At 37.8% G+C, this 25,774-nt stretch overlaps 1 protein-coding gene across 1 annotated transcript in view; it reads left to right on the top strand.

Moving 5' to 3' along the window:
* Positions 1-399: 399 nt before the first annotated feature.
* vamp2 (vesicle-associated membrane protein 2) overlaps positions 400-25,774 on the top strand; it is a 74,762-nt gene continuing 49,387 nt past the window's right edge. Inside the window, exon 1 of the mRNA XM_051925629.1 lies at positions 400-650. Coding sequence (XP_051781589.1) covers positions 649-650 — 2 coding nt within the window. The 5' untranslated portion in view covers positions 400-648. The remainder of the gene's footprint in view (positions 651-25,774) is intronic.

Below are 25,774 nucleotides of genomic sequence, written 5' to 3'. Positions count from 1 at the left end.
CATATATAATACCGCGTCCATTTAAAAAATCCTATATTAGGTTTTTAAAACGCCACAGTAAATGATGATATTCTATTCTATCTATGGTGTCATTAAGTTAATTTCAAAATGTGACGGTTTCCTTTTCATATATATATATATATATATATATATATATATATATATATATATATATATAATTTTTTTGGCATATTTCTCTAAATAATTTCAACTTCTGGAACCTGTTCATAAGTCTTACATTCTAAACGCCGCCGGCGCTGTCGCCATATTATCGCCTTCCACAATGGCGCCCCTTTATCCCGCCCAGGTGCGTACTTCTACTGCTTCCTGAATGGTGGCCGCAGCTGTCCATTATCGCTGAGTCTCCGTCATGTGTAGGGGAGCCCGGGTGACAGTTGACGTCAGTGAGCCATCTTTGTTTGGCCGGCATAGAGTGTGAGAGCGAACAAGTGAGCGAGCTCGCACCCGTTCATGTGCACGCGCGCGTGTATGTGTGTGTGAGCGCGAGCTATCCAGCAAGCAAGCAGGGACAGGGAGGCAGCAGACGGATAAGAGCAGCCAAGGCGCGGAGCTTCGCACAGACCACTGAGCTGACCGGAATTCGAGACACCGAACGACCGGGCAATTGACACACAGCAAGGCGCCGACATGTAAGTGGCAGCGCTGTCAGCCGAATGGACCGGCTGGCAACTGGGCATTATTTATTTATTGGTATTTACTAAAATAATTATGGTAATGGTAATAAAGGGGGTGGGTGTTATGGCGGTTCCGAGCGTTTAAGCTCCGGTGTCAAATCATAGGATATAGGGATAATAGCAGGAAGGAGAAGATCGAATTATCTCCTGGTGGAGATAAAGAGCATCGCCTTGTGACGATTTGTTTGTTTCCACACATTTTATACAAGTCTTATCGTTTGAACGTCAATATATCAATTCTGCATGCACCAAATGGTAATCTGTGTGTGAATTGCGCTGCGTTTTCGTTTATTTAACACCTATCATCATTCGCCATCTTAATACTGAATGTTCGTACATGTTCACTAAAAGCACACGTTTATGGATTGATCAGATTTCATTTAATACTGAAAACGAAAAAAAAAACGTTCTGATTGAGGAGAAATGCACACCCCACCCCGAACACCCCCTTCCATATCAGGCAGACGAAAGATGGACGAAGGTTGTTGTGAGCATCGCTCTCTCGTGTTTGGCTGTGAAGCACTGGGGAGATGATAGGGATAAAAGACTCAGAATGTTATGCCTTTTTGTCTAAAATATCGGTATTGCCGATTAGCATCTTGTGGATGCAGAGGAGAACATATAATTTTGAGATGCTCAGATATGATTATCTCTGCTTATATTATGTATATACATCATGAAATATTGCTTTATATAGTATTCGAAAGACGAGGTTGCTAGAAAAAATTTACCGTGTAAGTGTATATTTGTATACACGTTTATTTACATAGAAAAGTGTGCATAGGTTCACAGCGGAAAAGTCATATCAGAAAGGAACATTGTAACTGATGAAGCATCTATCACTTATTAATAAGCAAGTGTGAATCTTGAGACATTTGGAAAGTGTATAATTCTGAGAAACGAGTCAATATATACAAGTTCGTATGCGACTTCAAAGTATAAAGAGTGTGTGCTCTATGAAGTCGGAGAGATTTGTGTACTTTATTATGTATATAATATAAATGAACACTATAAGGTCTGATTTCTCAAATAACATGAATATTCGCATGTATCTGTTAGCAATTTAAAAGTATAATACGTATACATGACTGCAAAGATATATGTACTGAATCAAAATATGCATCTTGTAATAAAATCAAATGTTTTAAGTGTGTATCATATAAACGATACGTTTATATGGGTGAATTTTTCTTAGTATGTATGATCGTGTATATTTTGTAATTCTTTTTGGTTGTTGTGTGTATAGAATGATTTGAACATGTATTCGAGATAATGCGTCTTAAAATTAACAGACCGATGCTCAGGAGAGTTTGCGCACAATATTCATATTAATTATAAAGATGCAGTCAATTTTGAGATTATTATATAGTAAAATGCATAGTGGCCGAGGAGTAATTGATACGTTTGATATGAATTCATGTCAGCATGTGGAAGATTTCTTGCTGTTTGTGACATGAAAGCTTCCATTTTATAATAAGAAGATATACTCAAAGATACTGTCGACATGAACCTATTTTCTGAGCGTATGCAAAACATAATGGTTAATACAGTTTTGATGGGGGAAATACATTTTTCACTTGGATGGGATTGGTGATGCCTGTGACATATTACAGGTGGGACCCAGTGATAATTGGTGATCTCGTGTATGTATGCAGTAAGCCTGCAGAGCGGCCTGAAAATGTGACGTTTCAAGGTTTTATTTTATTATTTTCGCCTTCCCATCCTTCGTTAATAGCGAGGCGAAATTTTCAGCTAAGGGTACCACTGGTTATCCTTTTTAGTGTAATCCACCTCTTATTTTTCTTTAATAGTGTAAAGTGTAGTTATCACGCACCTAGCTTTGAACAGACGATTCTGTACGTGATCTCCGCCCTAAAAAGTGATTTCGCTGTCACGTGCCCTTTGTTTGCGCTCCATGAAATACCCAGTGCGATGTTCGACTTATTCTGTATTCGAGTAAAGTCCAGTATATTGGATGATTGTTTCAGGTCGTTTTTATGAAGTGTTCAGAGCCGGTCTGGTAGAGGCAGAGATATTTCCTGGGGTTTATTATTTGCTATTATCAGAGTACGCAGCTTAGATTAAGTTTTATTTTGTCGTCATTTCCACGGCTTATCTCAACAGCGTTCAAACTGGTCGAAGTCTGTAAATGTTTATCCAGAAGGTGGTGAATTACATGTAGATCACTCTTTCCTCACCGCGCTGTGCATGCATTCATTGTCTAGTGTTCCTTTAAAGCATTCAGCACAGTGCATTCCACACTGTCTCTCTAATGGACCGAAGGATTTGTGTTCTATAAATAGGCCGATGTTTAACAGATTGGGTGTGTGACTTAAGCTAGCAGACGCCAGTAGATGCACCGCACCACTGTTCAGACACCTGCCACGTATTTCTATGCGTAGAGTACGTTCGATGTTTTTTCCACGACTGGGTGGGTCATCAGTTGTCAGTGCCACATTTTTTTAACTGATTTGTTTTGAGAGTGAATTTATTGCTCTTAGTAAAGGTGACCCCTATATCATCATGATGCGAATTTGTCTCCCCCGTGTGGACGCAGCCAATAGGGCGGTCGCCTAATTACTCGAGTGGGTGGAGGTGGACGGCAAGGAGGAGGAAGAGATGGGTCACGCGGTGAATGCTTCCGAGCTTTCTTCCATTAAATTGAAACGGAAAATCACAGCGTCCTGTTTGGTGTCCATGGTCTATCTTTAAAACCCAGTGTGCCACTCCTATATCCGCTGACATTTGAGATATTCATATGCTTTCTGTAATTCCACTGTAAATGCTGGAACAGAAGGAGATATTTATAGTCGAGAGACTGTCGTTCAGTCAGCCAGGGTCGATCGTTTGACTGATAACCGCTACATCTCATTTAGCGTTTTTTAAAACTCGTTAGGGTCTTAGATTCTAAAGTTTTGTATTTAAAGTGATCTAAATCTTAACTGCTTCTATTTACGAAATATTAATTTTTTTCACAAGTTTTTACCAGACTGGAGCAACGTTTAGATTACTTTGAAGATATTCTTACTTGACATGAGGAACTATAGGTAAAATAAGTGCGAGTATTCTGGAGTCCATGCCAAACCTCCTCATCAGATCAAGGCATAGTTGTCAAGTTAATTTAGATTTTCAAGAACTGCTAGTAACTAGCATACACCTTTCTAAGTAGACATTTACCTGTAAGTACAATACAAATAATGAAAAATATGTGGCATTGAAATATCAACTTCATTGACAAGGAGAATCAAATCTGCATTCCACATCACAGGGTTGTGGTGAATCACATTATATACTAAAGAACAAGGCAGGAATCCAATCTAAACTGAATGGCAAATCCAGCAGTGTATCAGATTTATTTGGAGCTACTAGTAAACTTATACATTTTTTTATTTATTGACTTTGTTGTCTTGGACTTGGGCATAATGACCAATCAGTCTTGATGTTTATTTAATTTTCATTAATTAATTAATTAATTAATCATAAACATCTTTTTCTGTACCAGCAAGAATTGGTGAATATGTTGCAGTAGGTAGCCAGTCCCTATGCCTTATTATATGTCTCTATGGTGGGAAAACCTTCAGTGCTGTGCTCTTTTTGGGGCTATTGAAAGTAGAAACAATGACACTTCTCTATGTCAAATGGGGGTAAAAAAGTGCTACGCCTGGAGTTTTGTTCCTCCAGAAGTCATCTAGTTTTGTCAGTTGTGGATTTTGGATAATTCAGTTAATTAGAGAGCATTTTTTTTCTTGTCTTTGACAGCATGAACAGTGTATGAATCACCGCTATATAACTCTATTTGTAATTCAGTTCAGTTTATTCTTGTATATTTACAAGCCCAGTCAATATTCTTGAAAGAAAACACGATTTACACACAGCAAAACACAAAACTACCATGCCTATAATAACACCATGTACTTTAAATATCTATCTATCTATCTATCTATCTATCTATCTATCTATCTATCTATCTATCTATCTATCTATACACTTTTAATTAGGTTCTTGCTTATATATTATTACTTACTAGAAAAACATCTGAAGATTTCATTTAATTTTTTTCATTTCAACTTTGTCATACACAGATAACAATGAAACATCATTACCAGTAATGCAATTCCTAGATTCAGGGGCCCCCTCAAATTACACAGTAAAAACACTTAACATTTATAAAAAAGTTTAGAAAATAGTAAATGTAAGAATAAAATAGCTTGGTGCATAGTAAAATATTAAATCTCTGTAGACGAAGGGAATAAATAAGCATTTTTTAAAAGACTATTATTGTCAAAGTGATCAGTATTCAGCAGTTCAGAAGCCTAATAGGTGTCCCTGAACCTGCTGGTAAGGGTGTATATGCACCTGTACCACCTGTCAGATGGCAGAAGTGTGAAGAATCTATGGCTGGGATCAGAGAGGATCCACTTTGTCCCCTTCCTGCAGTGCTGTCTGTAGAGCTCATGGATGACTCGCAGCTCAGTTGCAGATAGAAAACTCTTGATGGTACATCAGTAAAATTTGGTGAGTATTCTGGAGTCCATGATAAAACTTCTAAGCCACCGCAGAAAGTCTCAGCCTCAGCTGCTGTCTTGCTGATGTTGTGATCGCACCTATGGTGCGACCAACTAAGATCCTCACTGATATTGATCCCCTGGAATCTGAAACAGCTGGTTCTCTCCACCTCTGTTCCCTTAAAGTGAATTGAGGCATACATATAGTAAGCTAAGAATAGTTGGCAATGTAAGTAAGCTGATGGCAAATACCACCTCAATGTGCTTTATATGAATTGAATAATATAACTTGAGAGCTGCATTTTAATAGGCACAATTCACAGATTTTCAAATTTTATCTAAAGTGGAGACATGTGCTTTCAGTAGGGTGACTCAAAGTTAGAATTGGGTTTTGAGTCTGTCTTTTTGTAAAGCCTGGTGAGTCCCTCTGATAATTCAGATTAGAATGCTTGTTAATAGAGATAATAGAATTCTTAACTGCAAATGGCTACTGTGTTGTGCATTGCTATACTGAGAAACAGCATAAATTGCAGTTTTGGAATTCTCCATTCATGGAGGGTTTGGTGTCCAATGCAATTTCTCAACATGCACTCAGATATAAAGATTTTCAAATGCTATTTGCATTAGTATCTGCCTACCACAAAGCTACCCAGATATAATATTGTGTACTTTGCCCCTAAAGTTCTCTGTTGGGACTACACACTGAGAAGACTATACACATGTGTGATACAGGTGCTAATATCTTTATTAAAGTGGCATTGCGTTGCCTTCAGCTGTTGATAGGGCTTGAGCTCTTCTTGTGTAGGTTTGTGGTGCAATGAGTCTGCTGCAAATCCCTGTTCCTTTGGCCACTGCACACGCTTTCATAATAATAATAATAATAATACATTTTATTTATATAGCGCCTTTCCCATGCTCAAGGCACTTACAGAATAAATAAAGAACGGCAGAATATACAGTATATAGCATTGTACAAACCAGATAAATAAACAAAGAAGATTAAGACAGTAAATTCTGAAAAAAAAAAAAAAAAAAAAAATCATAGTTTGGTGATCATTGATTATTCAGTGAGATACTAGTCACGGTGTTACTGGAAAAGCTGAGACTTGCTCAGATTTCTGATAACACTTACAGTAATTGACTATTCAAAATCTTGTTTTATAAAACTCTAGTATAATTATCCCCTTGAAAATTTTGTGGTAGAATTCTTAGTTTTAAACTGGCAATTGTCTTGTAAATTTCTATATACTACCTAGAACATAGTTTCTCTGCTATAAGAAAAAAAATAAAATTGTTTAATTGTGTATAATGTATGTATCCAGCTCTGACTCAGACGGTTGTGTCATAGTGAATGCAGTCATTGGTTAAGCAATGCAGTGTGCTGCATAGACATTCACATTTATTTTAATCCTGGGGCACTTTTTGGAGTTAAGGGTAAGGAGTGGTGGTACTAATGCACAGCCTATCCTATCCTTCTCTGTATTTCACAGTGCCACAAAACATTTTAGAAATCAGGTAACACTAGATGAGTACAACATTTTCAGAGAACGCTGTTTGTAGCATACTAAAAAATGAGGAGTAGTGGTATTGGGTGAGAAAAATGTAACCAAAATTAAAGCAGTATAATTATGCTTTGGACATTGTTAGCATATAACTTGATGTGAATGTATTGAGGTACATCAATCTGGATTTTTATCATAGGATTTTAAATGTGTGGTTCCAGGGCTTGTGCTTTGTCGGCACAGAGTCGCTAAAGCCAAAAGCATCAGTTGCACATGTCTGGAAAAGATTGTTGGTTCCTTATTATATTAAAGTACTGGGAGTAGTCTAGCATAAAAAGTGAACACATGAAGAAATTCTAAACCAAATATCCAGTAATATATTTAAAAACAAAAGTAATTTGATTCAGATTAACAGCTGGGCAAATGGTGAATTCATGTGATTCTATACAGAGTCTAAGGTTGTGTGGTATTTTGGAAAAGTACCAGAAAAATCAAATTTTAAAACAGCATGGTACCAGTACTTCAGCATTTTCAGTGCCAAAAGTAAACATCAGCTTTTTTCTGACCCCCTCCCACCTCAACTCTCACTAGAGTAGATGTGAAATAACATCTGTTTTGTAGGCTTCATGAAACAAAACCACAGAAATAAACCATGCTGCTGTTCATACAAATGGTACAGTAAAATGTTCTTTTAAGGTTAATAATATTGTTTTTGCCCACTACTGTTTTAATCATGATAAATATCCATAGCATAAAAATGTTAAATATCCATTATGTAGTTCTAACACTACTTTGTGCACATTAGTATCTTGTGTATTTTGAATACCAAAGTGTCCTGTATCATGAAGTAAATTTAAGGTGATACTTAATATACTTAAGTACAGTATATTAAAACATATGCAGCGCTGCGGTTAGTGCTACTGTATCTCACAGAACCACACAGATTTGAATCACACACTCATTGTTTGTAATTTGTATTTTTTTCCCATGTGTGCATGGGTTTTCTACCACATCACTAAAGGGTCATACATGTTAGGTTAATTTGTGATTTTAAAGTGACATTGTGTGGGCCATATTGGGAGTCGATTCAAGAGTGAACTAATTTATTCAAATTCAACATTGGTGCTGAAATTTAAAAAAATTTATAAAGTAAACAGAATTGTAATTCAATTTGAGTTTCATGAAGGTGAATTTATTAGAGTAAAATTCTGTATAATCGCCTGTTTTTTTTGCTTGTTCTTACCATATGTGTGAGATTAGATGTAGTTGATAACTCCTTGAGAAAATTATTAGGACCACTATATTAATACTGAGTGGGGCCCAGTTTTTCTCAAAACGTCCTCAGTTCTCTGTGGCATGGATTTCATAACATGTTGGAAAATGGATACATTCCTTTGAGATTCTTGTTCATGCTGACATGATTGCATCTTGCAGTTTCTACAGGTATGTCAACTGCACATTCATGCTGTGAATATTCTGTTCTACCACATCCCAAATGTGTTCTATTGAATTAAGATCCATTGACTTGTAAGGCCACTGAAGAACACTGAATTTATTGTCATGTTCATTAAACCAGTTTGACATCACTTTTGCTTTGTGACATGGTGCATTATCATGCTGGATGTAGCCTTTAAAAGATGGGTAAATTGTGGCCATGAAGATAAGTCTGCAACAATACTCCAATGATGATTGATTCATTGAGATTATCAGGCCCAAAGTGTGACAAAAATACATTCCCAACACTAGGCTGAACAGTTAACACAAGGCAGGTTGGGTGCACGGATTCATGCTGTTGGCTCCTAATTCTGATCCTACTGTCGGTGTCTCAGCAGAAATTGAAATTCATCAGACCAGGCTATGTTTTTCCAGTTTTCATCTGTCTAGTTTTGTTGAGCCTGTGCCAACTGCAGCCTCGGTTTTCTGTTTTTGGCGGACAAGAGTGGAACCCAACATGGTCTTCTGCTGTTGTAGCCCTTCTGCTACAAGGTTTGATGTGTTGTGCATTCTGATATGCTTTTGTGCTCATCACAGTTGTACAGAGTGGTTATCTGAGTTACTTTAGCCTCTCTGTAAGATCAGATTAATCTTGCCATTCTCCTCTGGCCTTTCTTATCATCTAGGCCTCTCGCTGGATCTGTTTTTTTTTTTTTTTGCACCATTCTGAATAAACTCTAGGGACTGTTGTGCATGTAAATTCCAAGAGATCAGCAGTTATAGAAAGTCCCTATTCTGGTGATTGATGTGAACATTAACTGAAGGTCCTGACTGCAGTAAGGAAACTGTGGAAGATTGTGGGTTCGCTTCCCGGTTCCTCCCTGTGTGGATAGCGTTTTGAGTACTGAGAAAAGTGCTATATAAATGTAATGAATTATTTTATTATTATTATTATATTATTTTTATTATTATCTATAACATTTTTTTGCATTGCACAGCTGCCACATGATTGGCCAGTTAAATAATTGCATGGTTAAGAAGGTGTACTTCTGTTCCAAATAATTTCCTCAGTGCATGTGTATTACTAATACTGAGTATTATGAAATGTTAGATGAACCTTTCATGTGGTGTTTGATAGATGAAGAACAGTTGATGAAGTTGAAGTTAACAGTCAAACAAGGAGTGAGTGGTATAGTGGTAGGAACAAGACACTGGTAGAAATCTATGTCAAGGTAAATTGCTTCTACCTGTAAAGAATTACTTGAGTATATGAAAAAAAATAGTTTGACAGCAATACAAGCTACCACAAAAACTGATGGAACAATAATTAGCCTTACTTGTAATATTGAAATATGTAGTTCCTCAAACCTTAAAACACAGTAATGATTAATTTATTGACAAATTTGTTTTTGATTGATATATTTCACATATATATCAGATAATCATTACATCTTCAAATCTCTCATCTAAGACAGACCTGACAAATGTAATCTATCACAGTAAAAATGTGTTCCCCAGGCATGGCTAGGTATTGGGGCGCATTTGTGTGAAGTAAGGGAATCTGGTTTTCTTTCCAGTAGTGGATAGAGATTATCAGATCCTTCAATATAGCAGGATATGCATAGATACAGTCATATGAAAAAGTTTGGGAACCCCTCTCAGCCTGCATAATAATTTACTCTACTTTCAACAAAAAAGATAACAGTGGTATGTCTCATTTCCCAGGAACATCTAAGTACTGGGGTGTTTTCCGAACAAAGATTTTTAGTGAAGCAGTATTTATTTGTATGAGATTAAATCAAATGTGAAAAACTGGCTGTGCAAAAATTTGGCTGATTTGAATGAATGTAACTGCTCAATACCGATTACTTGCAACACCAAATTGGTTGGATTAGCTCATTAAGCCTTGAACTTTATAGACAGGTGTGTCCAATCATGAGAAAAGGTATTTAAGGTGGTCAGTTTCAAGTTGTGCTTCCCTTTAACTCTTCTCTGAAGAGTGACAGCATGGGATCCTCAAAGCAACTCTCAAAAGATCTGAAAACAAAGATTGTTCAGTATCATGTTTTAGTTGAAGGCTACAAAAAGCTATCTCAGAGGTTTAAACTGTCAGTTTCAACTGTAAGGAATGTAATCAGGAAATGGAAGGCCACAGGCACAATTGCTGTTAAACCCAGGTGTGGCAGGCCAAGAAAAATACAAGAGCGGCATATGCGCAGGATTGTGAGAATGGTTATAGACAACCCACAGATCACCTCCAAAGACCTGCAAGAACATCTTGCTACAGATGGTGTATCTGTACATCATTCTACAATTCAGCACATTTTGCACAAAGAACATCTGTATGGCAGGGTGATGAGATAGAAGCCCTTTCTGCACTCACGCCTCAAACAGAGTCACTTGTTGTATGCAAATGGTGATTTAGAGGAGCCAAATTCATTTTGGAACAAAGTGCTTTGGACTGATGAGACAAAATTGAGTTATTTGGTCATAACAAAAAGTGCTTTGCATGGCGGAAGAAGAACACCACATTCCAAGACAAACACCTGCTACCTACTGTCAAATTTGGTGGAGGTTCCATCATGCTGTGGGGCTGTGTGGCTAGTTCAGGGACTGGGGCCCTTGTTAAAGTTGAGGGTCAGATGAATTCAACCCAATATCAACAAATTCTTCAGGATAATATTCAGGCATCAGTCACAAAGTTGAAGTTAAGCAGGGGTTGGATATTCCAACAAGACAATGACCCAAAACTCAGTTCAAAATGTACAAAGGCATTCATGCAGAGGGAGAAGTATGATGTTCTGGAATGGCCGTCACAGTCCCTTGACTTGAATATCATCGAAAATCTATGAGATGATTTGAAGCAGGCTGTCCATGCTCGGCAGCCATCAAATTTAACTGAACTGGAGAGATTTTGTGTGGAAGAATGGTCAAAAATACCTCCATCCAGAATCCAGACACTGATCAAAGGCTATAGGTGGTGTCTAGAGGCTGTTATATTTGCAAAAGGAGGCTCAACTAAGTATTGATGTAATATCTCTGTTGGGGTGCCCAAATTTATGCACCTGTCTAATTTTGTTATGATGCATATTGCATATTTTCTGTTAATCCAATAAACTTGATGTCACTGCTGAAATACTACTGTTTCCATAAGGCATGTCATATATTAAAAGGAAGTTGCTACTTTGAAAGGTCAGCCAATGATAAACAAAAATCCAAAGAATTAAGAGGGGTTCCCAAACATTTTCATATGACTGTATCTTGGATCCTTCTTTGATGCTGGTAACTGCCTGGTTGTGGATGGGACTCAGAATTCCATAATTGCAAAGGATGCTATTCTTTTCCACAATAGTCCAGAGGATCCTTAATAGTAGATGATTTTGGTAGTGGGTTGGGGGAAAAAGAGGGAGATATGACCTTGTCTGTCAGTATCTCTTCAATATGGTGTCTTACTCCACTCCTGCACCAGTCAAGTTTGAAATCTTGTGTCCTGGGTGGCAGCCAAGCCGCTTCACTCCATATTTTCAATGGTGAAATGAATGTGTTCTTGAAGTTCTGGCAAAGCTTATGAGGGGTGTCTCTGAATAAATTACCTAATTGTCCTTCAGCTAGCGGCTTCATCTGATTGCATTTGCAGCCTTGATTCCATTGCCTTTGGCAACCACATGTTCCAGGGCATCGTGTGCCAAGTATTGGTCAGTATGGTTAAGGAATGGGGCAGAGTTCACACATAAATCAGATTTTGAAAATAGCCCAATATGCATAAAGCAATTAAAATGTCAATCATTTCTACCAAACTACCACACACTAAATCGCCATTCTTACATGTTCAACATAGATATGGTTGTCCATCTTTTAAAAAATTATGTATAAAGGTGATGAACCATGATTTAATTCAGTATGATTGTATGAAATTCTGGATACTGTTATTTTAATTAAACTCCAAACAATAGAATTTTCCAAGAAAATAATTATTCCGATTTGAAGAAAGACAACAAAACATTCACGTTTTCTTTATAAACAAATCAAAGTGATTTGAGAATTAATACAGCATTGTATGAAATCGTAATACATAAATTAAGATTGAATGTTTTTAACTTGTTCAACTTTTTTTATTTGATTCAGTAGCACTAGGGTACACTTCTACTTGATTCATAATGTTGGATTTCTAGTATAATGTTTAGCAAGTCCAACAATCTCTTTAGAGTGGAATCTCATGGAATTATGTGGATTTCAATTGGTTCTTGTCATATTAATTCAATTCCCATTCTGTATCTTTAGATCTGGGTGCAGTTTGTAATGTTTTATTTTAAAATGTTTAGCAAGTCAAGGCAGTCTCTTTGAAGGTGGAACTTAATGGCTTTCAATTCAATTCCAATTCTGTATCCTTAGAATTAACTCCACGAATTGAGCTGAATTTACTGTGCATTCTCAGATTAATTCAGTAAATTGCCCCAACACAGGATTAGTATGTGCGTGAGTGGATCCTGTAATGGATTTGTGCCTCATCCAAGGCTGGTTCCTGCTTTGTACCCAATTTTGCCAGGATAGACTCTAGCCTCCCTCAATCCTAAAGTGTGTTAAGTGGGAGTGAGAATGTTATGTTAATACTCCACATTTTAAATTAAATAATTTAATAGTTCACTGTTTTTTATGTTTTGGTCATTAATAATTAGGTTGATGTATTCCCAAAACATCATTGTTACATCACAGTTTCAAAGGATAAAGTTCATTAATGAGCAATTTTATACTATAGCACTGTCAAGATGGGAGCTGCATTATACTAAAGGAACCTGCACCCTTATCCTGTTAAATGGAAAAAACATTTACAGAGTGGTCCATAGAATGGTAGTAAATGTGGAGACTCTATTCATATTGCTTGGAATGATTGCTTGAGGTAGGTAAATAAATGTCCACTGATTTTTATTATACCCAGTTGTTGTAACTAAAACTAAAGGTGGGCATCACTAAACTTTTCCTGAAGTCTGCGTTATCAGAACATGTTGTTATTTATTACAGGTTCCGGTACATGGTGGAGGGCATTGTGCTGGCATAGTGGTTAGCATTAGCATACTTTCCACATAGATATGAGTATCTTGATTCAATCTGCAGCATATTCACTGTATGAGTTTTCACATTTTTTACATGTCAGTGTAGGTTGGTCTGATTTTTCTCCCCTGTGTGTTAATCAGTGCTTCTAAACTGACACAGTATAAATGAATGTCTTCTGTGATGATTTGGCATTCTTTTCCATTGCTTATTCCTGCATTGCACACTGTGCTGTTAGGATAGACTGTGGTTCCCCAGGACTATAGTACAAAAGTAAGTTCATAAAATGGGTGTATAGATTTTAATGTTATTGTGCATAATATCTTAAATATCCAAAGGTGAGATTTTATTTTCTGTAAACCAAAGTAGTTTAACATTCTTCTTTTTAAGATATTTCTTTTGCTGACAGTTGCATTTCAATTTATTTTTGGCAGACTCACCATATTGTGACTCTGAAGTGTTGTTCGTGTGTGTATTGGCAAAGATATACATGCAGACTGAAGCAGAGAAGTATGCTAGGCCTGTTTAAAAAATACATCATACAATTCCTCCCACTCTGATCATCCCATTACTATGAGTACTATTTGACTTTGTTAATCCTTAAGATACACAACACGGTTTCTTTACTAATACAACACAGCTTCAATTTTTCTGAAAATTTAAAAGTGAGTGTAGAAAAGAATTGGTTGGTTTATATTCAAAATAAATCATTAAATAATAGAAGTTTAAATCTTTGTTTCTGGTATTTAAGATTTGTAGAATTGAAAATTTTACTAAGCATTTTTTATAATATATATATGGTCTAGACAGTAATAAGTAATTTAATTGGACATTTATTTATTTATAATGGGTCAAGCAAACAGATTGAGAATGAATAGAATTCTTTATTTTCAGAATAAAAATTCTGTTTTTGTAGATCTATATTGTGGGGAACAGCTCAGACACAGACAGGTAGACATCTTTTGAATCACCACAAACGTTTATTTACGACTATTATTTACAATTATGCCACACACAACCCAGTGCCGCAGCACCAATCACCCCAAAGTCCTGGCTTCTCCAAATGCATCTTCTGGCTGCCTCCACTCGTCTCCTCCAAGCTCCGTTCCACTTCCACCCGACTTCAGCCATCGAATGGAGTGAGGTGGCCCCTTTTAAGCTCACCCGGACATGCTGTGGTTGCCTCCCGATAATCTTCCAGTGGCACTCCCTGGTGTGGCGGAAATGCCGGCTGTGCAGCCGGAAGCACTCTGGGTGTCCCTGGTCTTCTTCCCCCCAGCACTTCCGGGTGTGGCGGATGTACTGAGGGCCAGGGCTCCACAGGCATCGGGGTGCCCCCTGGTGATGACCACGTGCCCCTATAGGGTTGAGCTTCCAAGCTCTGTTCCCGTTGTCCCCATACCATCCAGGGCGGCTACCCTCTCGTGGTCCGGAGGAGGCGTAGTCCCTCTTCCGGGCCTTCTGGGTGTCCCGGCTTGGTACCACCCCCAGCCTCTCGCCACGATATATATCCATCGCCAATTGTGTGTATGTGTGTAACCGCATGTGTGTCTAAAAGATGTGCTGCTCTTTCTCAAATACATCTTGTAAAAGAATGAAAAACTAAAATCAAGCATTTGTCAACGAATGTTGCACCTATAAAAGCAGAAAGAGGAGAAATGTTTGTATTCTACAGTTCAGTGATCATCACTGCTAGAAGTAGTTTGCAATGTTAATGAAAACTTAAATTCATTTTCGTTTTTACACACTTTGAGTCTAGTTGTTTAGAACTGTCTCAACAAATCCAATGGCTCTTTAGTGCAGTTATATAGTATTTTATTTTTATCTATTTCATGTAGAGTATAAAAATATATGTAAAACATTTGTTTATTAAAGTGACGATAGACATTTTTGGGTATAGATACAATTGAAAAAGTGTCTTTTTTTTTTTCCCTTGATCTCTAGAAAGTTATTTTGTAGTAATTCAGTTAGGTATAATTGTCATAACTTAACCATAGCACACATATTAAATAGTGAAATGCACTCTTTCTTCAAGTGAATTTGATCTAACCAGCTACATTTCACTATAAATTGTACTAATGGTGAACCCAGAGTTAAGAATGCTTTATAGTTCCAGATTAATCAAAAATGTATTTCCTTTTCACTTCTGGGTAGGGTGGCTGACCCACAGTTTTAAAAATCACAAGCAAATTGCTCATACACTACAATAACATTCTTCTCTGCACATCCTTCTCTTTCTGCAAGTCTGCCACCTGAGCCCTCATCCAGGCTCTCTTCGTGAACCTAGGCTAAATTTGCCTTTGCCAGATAGCAAATTTCAAATCCTACCCTGGGATTACTTCCCAATTGTTTTTCCCGGAATCCTTCTAAGGTAAAATACATTCTTAGAAAATCCTAGGGTCATCAGAGATCTCTGGTAGCCCCAGCTGTCCCTGTATCCTTAAAACCCAGTTCTCATTTAAAGGACCAAACATTCATTGTAGCATCCAGGCTTCATATCCTCCATTACAAGCAGACTAAAGGTTTCAGACATTTACATGGGGGATCTATCTGTCTCTATCAATCTAATCTACTCTAAAGCCAAATGAATCTAATTCAGGGTTTCAGAAAGTGACTTAAGGGAGGAATCATACAGGAAAGCACAGATGTCAACTGCCGGGCTGACTGTTGCACACATGTACCAACCCAAGTCCAAGTTGTCATTTGGGTTCATGTGAAGAAAACTACAGTATCCAGAGGAAAACCACACAGGCATGGAAAAAGCATTGAAGTTTCACATAGAGGATAATCAGGAATGGGATCTGAATCTAGAATGCAGCAGTGCTAAGCACTGGGCTATGTTTCTATGTTAGGATATAAACCAATCTGTGTTTTATAAAGGACTTGGAAGACTTCAAAATGGCCCTATGCGTACAGTTAGCTGTTTAAGTTTTTAATTAACATCTGTTACAAAAAGATCACATATTGTCCAGTAATTAAAGGTATGAAATAAAATAAATACTTGCAGTTCAAGGCTAACTTCCTCAAAAAGTGTTATGAGTCAGACTTAAATAAACTTTTGTGCACTTTATTAATTCTGTTTCTAGGTTATTGGATGTTTATGGAAGGTTTTGGGCATCAGGGAATCTCCCTATATGATTATTTAAGTTACTGCCTCTAGACATATGTTAAGTATTGTGATTATGTTTTTGGTTAGCTGCAATGGCATTTTGGTTTCTCAAGGGCACAACCAATTTGTAATCCCGTTGCCATAGTGTTATGTGTGTTTGGGTGAGTGATGGGGTGTGTGTCCCAGAAGTTATATGTGAAGTCACTGTGTGACATCATCGGTTCAACAATGCTTATTGTCACCTGAAATAATTGTATTTTTTTGTTTGTATTTTGTACCAATTTCCGGTTTAAAAATTATAGTGACTGTTATTTGAAGTGTGCATTTTGGTTTTGGTGCCTGGTTTTCTTGATGTTGTGCTTTTGACTTTTGTTATGTTTTAGGTTACAATTCTCCTTCTGATCTCTTTTTACTTGCTTCTTTTTGTAGCAGGACATTTTGTGTTTAAAAAGCAAGTGGGCTGACATCCAGCTGAACACCGTCTAGCACATTAAAAAAGATTGATTTTACCCTGTGCTCTTTTCCTTCATAGCAATACAAAAAGTAATTTCGGAATCTTGATGAACAAGTTATCATAGTTACTGTAACCTCTCCCTTTCATTGTAACCTTTAGGTAGTTAAGAGACAGCATAATTTCCTTTGACACAAAGGCTAACTAAAAAGATTACAGTATGCAAGCTTTTGAGGCAACTCCGGCCCCTTCTTCAGGCAAGACTAAAGAAGGGGCCTGAGTTGCCTTGAAAGCTTGCATATTGTAATCTTTTTAGTTAGCCAATAAAAGGTGTCATTTAGCTTGACTTTTCACTACTGTGTCACTTAATGAAATCCACAGCTACTATGGGGGGAAAAAAATATATAATATTTGTTTCAGTCAAACCTAACTCATACAACATACAGTATTCAATATATCTAAATGTTTCTTTGCCTCAATGCAGATATACTTACTGAGTCCCTGTCTCCCCCCAAAACTATTTGAGGAAAGGTGAATCTGCTAATGTTCTGGTAGAGTTTTTTTGTGGAGTGTATTCTTCTACTTGTAAGAATTTTTCAAATTAATTGACTAAATTAAAATCCTGTTCCTCAAACCTGTTTTTTTTTTAATACATGATGAAGGCTGTATTTCCTGTTATGAAGAACATTGCAAACGGATTACATATTACCAGCTTTCTATATGTGACCCTATTTCTGGAGTGATCTATTTCAGATGAGAGCACCTGACTTTTATATGTTCAATTGTCATATCATTTTTGTGCCCATACTGCGGACTGTGCATATCTTTTACTTCACAATGTTGCTTAGGTAGAGTTAGAGAGGATTTATTTTTTTGGAAATACATAAAAAAAGGCCTTCTATATTCCACATACAGCAAGTGAGCCTCCATTCCATATCTTAAATTGATAATTAAAACCAGTATAACTCCCACTTCTGTTATCAAAAAAAAAAAAAAAAAAAAAGTACGGTATAATTAAAGTATCTTTAAAAGTATCACTACAGATATAGCCTTGGCCATTACACCTTTCCAAATCAACACACGTTTGTTCAGTATAATTATTACTTCTACAGAAAATGTTTTTACTTTTTAAATGGTAATAATGCATATACCATAATAAAATTTCCACAAAAAGTCACTGTCCTCTGTAATGTTCATTTTGTGCAGGTGAAAATGTTGCCTGATGTACACTAGTAATGGGTGACATACTAATTGATATTGTACTCTAGTTGAAAGTTTTCTCATGGAATGGATCTTGAGAAAACTATTTTACTGATGTGCTAAAAATTAGTGGAAAACCTTCAGATGCATTTAAACCTAAAACACTAAACATGAATGCAAAAGGAAATCTGATTTTGTGTCAGTGTATGTGTCTTAAAGATGATGTCTTAGTGTAAGGACGTATATTTGAACTCAGTGTAATAAGTGAGGCTTCCTCTTTAAAACTATTACCCAGGTTGCAGAGTGGCTTGTTGCAAACAGGAAAGGAGGACAGTGAGAAGCCATGTCTTGTGCTGTGTTTGCATGGCAGCAATGGCACGAGCATGTGAATGCAGTAACAAAACCAAAAGCGGCACTGTTGTCGGTTCAAGAGAGCAGAATACCTACAATTGAATCTGTTTGAGTATCACAGCAATAATAATTGTTATGGTGGATAAGAGGTAGAATTGCCACAAGAACAGATATTTCAGTACTAATTCAATACCAAAGTTCCGAAAATGTAACAGTACCAGCTTTTTTTTACTGCATTGGTAGTAACAAGAAAGTCGGTACAGTACTCTTGTGTGATTGCAAGTAGAAATATTCCAGAAGGCACACTAATACATAATAAGAATGTGAGTAAAAACTATATTTAAAAATTGGCTCACAGTGGTTATGCTACAGCAACACATCAACACGTGTCAAAAGAAAAACAGCAGAGGTCATGTCTGGAAATGCTTTGTGTTCACACAGGAGAATTTCAATGTACAAGTCCAGGAATCACACTTGTTAAAAAAAAACAAAAAAAAAAACGCAAAACACACACAAGTTCACATTATTGCCACTTTTATCCCAGTATACAATTATTTCAGAAACAGATCTGTGCATGCTTTGAGAGCAAAACAATGTTACCAATCAAATGAGGTGTAATTGTTGTGTTACACCTTTTGAAAAAGGAAATGAAAAGATAACAAGATTAATTGCTTTTAAATAGTGTCCTACACAGTCCCGATAAATTAATAAAGCCTCTGTACTCATTCTCCGATTGTAATGAGCACTTCTACAGATATCCATCCGTCTAAATCTGTCCATTTCCTAACTGGTGTCTCCTGTTCAGGGTTTGGGTGGGGGGGCTTTGAGGGTCCTTATACACATCCATAATAGTGCCTATAGGGATGTGGGAGGACTGGCAGCACTAATGACAATATTCAAATGAAGTGGCCATTTGGCTTGCGTACACCAGTGATGACATGAGTTGCTCCACTTGTTAATACCAAAATAATATTTATTAAGTGTTTCAGTGGTTTGAAGGACAGGGCACGTCACCCTATTAATACATGTACTGTGTTAACAGAGACACGTAATCGTCAAAACACGCCATTAGTAGGACAAGCAAAATAGCATACTTCATTGCTAAATTTGAATCTGCAAACACTGTACTTGTGTCGGGCGGCACGGTGGCGCAGTGGGTAGCGCTGCTGCCTCGCAGTTGGGAGACCTGGGGACCTGGGTTCGCTTCCCGGGTCCTCCCTGCGTGGAGTTTGCATGTTCTCCCCGTGTCTGCGTGGGTTTCCTCCGGGTGCTCCGGTTTCCTCCCACAGTCCAAAGACATGCAGGTTAGGTGGATTGGCGATTCTAAATTGGCCCTAGTGTGTGCTTGGTGTGTGGGTGTGTTTGTGTGTGTCCTGCGGTGGGTTGGCACCCTGCCCGGGATTAGTTCCTGCCTTGTGCCCTGTGTTGGCTGGGATTGGCTCCAGCAGACCCCCGTGACCCTGTGTTCGGATTCAGCGGGTTGGAAAATGGATGGATGGATGGATGTACTTGTGTCATATATTTTGGCTTTTAAAGCCAAACTGATGTTCATTAGTAAAATTAGTCATTCTTTATAAACCCTATGCTAAAAACCTCTCATTTGTTGTTACACTGTGGGGATTCCCATCTCTGCCACATACTGAAATCCCATCTTTGCACTGTTTATTGATACTTACTCATTTCAATACTTGTTTCTTTAAATGATAGCTGGATAACTACTTGACAGATACATTAGTACAGGGGTCCCTTGAATTAATTTTAATTGACTTGCTCTTGAAGACTCAGACCCCTTAATTGTTTCTTTTTCCTTAATTAACTGCCAAACAGTAATGAGATACAAAATGAGCCAAAACATGACCAGCAAACTGTGTCCATCATATAATATCTGAAAATAAAGGAAGAAGAAGGTCTCAGGAATGTTGATCTGCTCAGGTCCCCAAAACATTTTAACAGTGCTTTTAGAAAAGAGAAAATCATCAATTTCAGAAATGTCTGCTACTGCACAGTGAGAGTAGTAACAAGCCATGGAATTAAAGAACGGGTTTAATTAATGACAAGAATCCGAGCCCAATTAAGCAACTGGTTGGAGTGAAATTGGTTGGAGTTTGAGGCCCTGACTTAGACTTCTGTTGGCTCACTCACTTCATGTTTCATTTCTGTTTGGGTGCCATTTAAGGAAAGAAATGATAAATTGTATTATTGAAAATGGCACATTCATTAATGGTAGTCCTTTAATCAAAAACTATTGAATTTAATGTCTGTTTTTGCTGTAGTATCAAAAGGTACGGAGCATCATAAAATTTCACTTGTATTTGTGTCAAATACAAAAATTGTAGTATTATGACATCCTTAATAATACATGCGTCTGTTAATTACGTTAATCAGTTATATATTTGTTAAAAAATGTTAAAGTATATAAAAATATGTGTTACTGGTATCTATTGAAACCTTCAGAATTAAATTTTAAATTATTCCGTGACATGGATTTTATGCCATACCGCCTGCTACTAATATACAGCCTGCATAATTCACACAGAGTTTAAAATGTGTTTTTTTACCAACAGATGACATATGTTCTTGAACACTTGACTGATAAGCTTCCTGTTTTTAGGCAGACATTATAACCTCCCCCCATTCCCCAACGCATAGTTGTCTTAGAAACCATACTAGCTGATCTCCCCCATAATGAATTAAACTTGCTCTCCATCCCACCAGATGAAATTTTGCACTTAACAAATATGTTTCCACCCACATTAAACAACACATTCTTTACATCAAACAGCACCTCACAGGATAAGCTTAAGAAAAGTTGTGTGTATAAATCCTAGCTAACCTCAAACCAACTTTGCTTGGTTCCTCTGGGTGCAGTATGTGTGGTCTGGCCTATTTTTTATTTTCCAAAAATTTCTCTTATGACCTGTTTTGACAGCAAACACCTTTTGCAGTCTGATTTCTGATTTCTTTGTATTTAACCACTCCAGACCAAGTAATCCACCTAAAGCTAAGCATATTTGAGCCTGCCCAACACTTGGATGGGAGACCATCTAGGAAGTGCTTGGGTTACTGCTGGAAGAGGTGTTGCTGAGGCCATCAGGGTGTGCTTACGTTGTGATTTGTGCAGTGAACAGGACACTGTACTGTCGGAATGGCTTGTTCCTTCGAGGTTCATCCTTCGTCCTGATTCTCTGTGGTCATAAAAGATCCTTGGGCATCTATCGGAAAGAGTGGGGTGTTTTCTGATATCCTGGCTAAATTGCCCCCCATGGCCTGGTCATTCTGGACCCCTTCACCACCTAATAGCTAATGTGTGGTGAGCATAACGGCACAAAAAGTTGTTCCTTCGTAGCATCCGACTAGTTGAAATGGTTCCCTCCTGTCTATGTATAGCACTTTGAATAGCTTACAAAAGCGCTATATAGATGCAATTAATTATTATGTTTTTAAACATTCTTAGTGGCATTTTTGCCAAGAAAATTCTGTTCAGGCCATACTAAAATTTTCCTTTGTATGCAGCCTTTGCTAACATTACCTAACCTAAATAATATTAGTCCTTCTTTTACTAATTGCTAACAAAACATACAGTGCAAGTTAATGTACTATTAATGTCACAAAAAAAAAAACAATGAGATGCTTTTGCCTGCTCTGTCTTGATTGACATCAGATATTGTGACACCTGGCATCATTTGATGAAATGCAATCGTATAAATTTAAATGAGTAAACTGAGAGCCTTGCAGCTATGACTGCCCACGAAAAAAAAGTGTCAGCTGTAAACTGCCTAATTTGAAGTTTAGAATTATACTGCTTTGAGATTTAAAAAAAAAAACATGGAAAGGACTTGCAGATTACACATACTGCATGACTCAAACACAAGAATAAAATGCTGTTCAGTAGCAGTGTTAATCACCATATAGCAAGACAACACAAAGCTGGCAAACAACTAAAAAAAATATTTTCTGTAAATCTGTTCTTTCTGTATCAGGACTCGCTACTTCTTTAAAACAGGGGAATCATAACACAGGGTTGTTTTTCAAAGTGGAAGGAACACACACAAGGCGTCCTTGTTGTCTTTTTCCAAATTTAGCAACCTCCATTAATGGTAGGTGAAGATCAAAATGCCGCTCAGCCCCATTTTCATCAGCATAATGTCTTGTGCTAGATATTGATCTGCTTTCTTTTTTTTTTCTCTTTCAAATTACTGTTGATATATTTAAGGGAGCAAATGGTACTGAACGTTGTGTACTTTGTGTTGATAGTCTTGACATGATAAACCTTCAACCAGAAGTGCAAATGTACAATTAAAAAAAATACAGATAATAAGAGGATGTTGCTTTTAAGCCATTTGTTAAACTGGAAAGTCAAGGTTTCACCTGCTCTCACACCTACCCAAAAGTAAACCTTGAAAACTTCAGGGCTAATACTGTACAGCTAGTCCCATCAGCTGGAAACAATGTTGCTACACCTACCACAAAGTCAAATTTACATACTACAAAAAGTAGTACTTTTCTAAATATAAAATTACATTGAGCATACTGTATAATGGAAAATTGGAAGAAATGCTAAAGGAGACAAAGTTGAAGGTTGTTTTAAACCTTTAAGTAATACATTTTAGTGACTAAAGGAAGCTTATTACAGTAATCCCTCCTCGATCGCGGGGGTTGTGTTCCAGAACCCCCCGCGAAAGGTGAAAATCTGCGAAGTAGAAACCATATGTTTATATGGTTATTTTTATATTGTCATGCTTGGGTCACAGATTTGGACAGAAACACAGGAGGTTGTAGAGACACAGGAACTTTATTCAAACACTGCAAACAAACATTTGTCTCTTTTTCAAAAGTTTAAACTGTGCTCCATGACAAGACAGAGATGACAGTTCCGTCTCCCAATTAAAAGAATGCAAACATATATTCTTCTTCAAAGGAGTGCGCGTCAGGAGCAGAGAATGTCAGAGAGAGAGAGAGAGAGAAGCAAACAATCAAAAATCAATAGGGCTATTTGGCTTTTAAGTATGCGAAGCACCGCCGGACAAAGCAGCTGCAAGGAAGGCAGCAATGTGAAGGTAGTCTTTCAGCATTTTTTAGAGGAGCGTCCGTATCCTCTAGGCCAGTGTGCGAACAGCCCCTCTGCTCACACCCCCTCCGTCAGGAGCAGAGAATGTCAGAGAGAGAGAGACAGAGAAAAACAAACAATCAAAAATCAATACGTGCCCTTCGAGCTTTTAATTATGCGAAGCACCATGCGGGAAGCATGTCGCTTGACAAAGCAGCTGCACAGAAGGGAGCAACGTGAAGGTAATCTTTCAGCATTTTTAGACGAGCATCCGTATTGTCTAGGGGTGCGAACAGCCCCCCTGCTCACATCCCCTCCGTCAGGAGCAGAGAATGTCAGAGCAAGAGAGAGAGAGAGAGAGAGAAGCAAACAATCAAAAATCAATACGTGCTGTTTGATCTTTTAAGTATGCGAAGTACAGTGTGGGAAGCATATCGCTTGACAAAGCAGCCATATGTAGGCCCAGCAAGGAAGAGAGCAATGTGAAGGTAATCTTTCAGCGTTTTTTGAGGAGTGGCCGTATCCTCTAGGTGTGTGAACACCCCCGTGCTCACAATATATTTGAGGAGTTTTATTTAATACATAATATGCGCTCTGGTTGGGTAGCTTCTCAGCCATCTGCCAATAGCGTCCCTTGTAGGAAATCGACTGGGCAAACCAACTGAGGAAGCATGTACCAGAAATTAAAAGACCCATTGTCCGCAGAAATCCGCAAACCAGCAAAAAATCTGCGATATATATTTAAATATGCTTACATATAAAATCCGCGATAGAGTGAAGCCACGAAAGTTGAAGCGCAATATAGCGAGGGATTACTGTAATTGCTTTGCATAATATCTAGTGGGCTGAGCCCCTTTAATCTCAACCTGGTGTCAGGAGGCAGTAATATAATTGGGTTCATGGCAGATACCACCCTTAGTCATGATCTCTGTGCACTGTAGGACACCGTCACTCACAATATCGTATACACTCAAACCCAGTCAGGTCAGAGTCCCCAATTAACCAGGTTCTTGGAAAGTTGGAGAAGAATCAACAGAGACAAAGGAAGCGTAATGGGGTTTGAACCGTATCTTTCAGAAGTGTGAGGCAGCAGTGCTAAACAAAATATCACAATTCACTTTAGTCTAAATTACATTTGTACCCATTTTTGTGTTTGTTATTTTAAGAGTTATATCTGTGTTTTATTTTGCTAGTTATCAAGCTGGAATGAAAGAATAAGTGACTATATGTGAAACCATGTCATTCCCACAGGATATGGTTTCCATCATGTCTCCTTTACTTAACTAAATTGCTGTATAGATATTAATGGGGTCAGGTATTCTTTGACTTGAATGTTTTGCTGCATTTGTCAGTATTGACATTGGAAAAGGGCAGCACGGTGGTGCAGTGGGTAGCGCTGCTGCCTTGTAGTTAGGAGACGTGGGTTCGCTTACTGGGTCCTCCCTGCGTGGAGTTTGCATGTTCTCCCCATGTCTGCGTGGGTTTCCTCTGGGTGCTCCGGTTTCCTCCCACAGTCCAAAGACATGCAGGTTAGGTGCATTGGTGATTCTAAATTGTCCCTAGTGTGTGCTTGGGGCGTGTGTGTGTGTGTGTGTGCGTGCGTGCACCCTGCGGTGGGATGGTGCCCTGCCCAGGGTTTGTTTCCTGCCTTGCGCCCTGTGTTGGCTGGGATTGGCTCCAGCAGACCCCCGTGACCTTGTAGTTAGGATATAGCAGGTTGGATAATGGATGGATGGATGGACATTGGAAAAGATGAGCTTACCTTCTTGTTGGATTAAAAATATAATGGACTGCTTGTCTTTTTTCTTGCACATGTAAAAGCAGAAACTAAGGATAGTTACTTTAAAAAAAATTTGTCTGTCTGCCTATCTATCTATACACACACATACACATAAAACTATATACTTGTATATCTATCAATACACACACATAGATACAATTTTATAAATGAAATAAAACCTTAAGGTCTGTGTGTCCAGTTCCTCTGAGCAATCTGATTGGGTTTTGGTATCACAACAAAATGAGAACTGCAAGTGTCAGATGCACGAGGAGATGTAAAGGTTTATGAGGCACACTGAGAGAGTCACTTTCAAAGATGGCTAGTTTAAAACCAAACCAGAGGTTAGAAAGACACAGTCTGAGAAGCAGGTTTTATGGAAATGTGCTTGAGAGAGAGAATGCTGGTAAAGAGACATTCACACACACAAATACAGGCGAAAGGCACTAAAGGTACAAATACAACAAGAGATAGCAAATATTTTTAAGTATTCTATTACCTGTCTTTGACAGGTACTGTGGCTAATGTATATGTAAATACCTGTATGCAAAAGAATGTCCACCTGGGGCCTAGGAAGTGGTGCACTTTTTTTACCATTATTTGTAAATAGGTGTAGCACATTGTTTTACGTAAGAGTGTGAATTTAGTAGTAAA

This window comes from Erpetoichthys calabaricus, chromosome 3, assembly GCF_900747795.2.
Source record: "Erpetoichthys calabaricus chromosome 3, fErpCal1.3, whole genome shotgun sequence".
Classification (NCBI taxonomy): Eukaryota; Metazoa; Chordata; class Cladistia; order Polypteriformes; family Polypteridae; genus Erpetoichthys; species Erpetoichthys calabaricus.
This window is presented reverse-complemented; position numbering and strand designations above follow the sequence as displayed.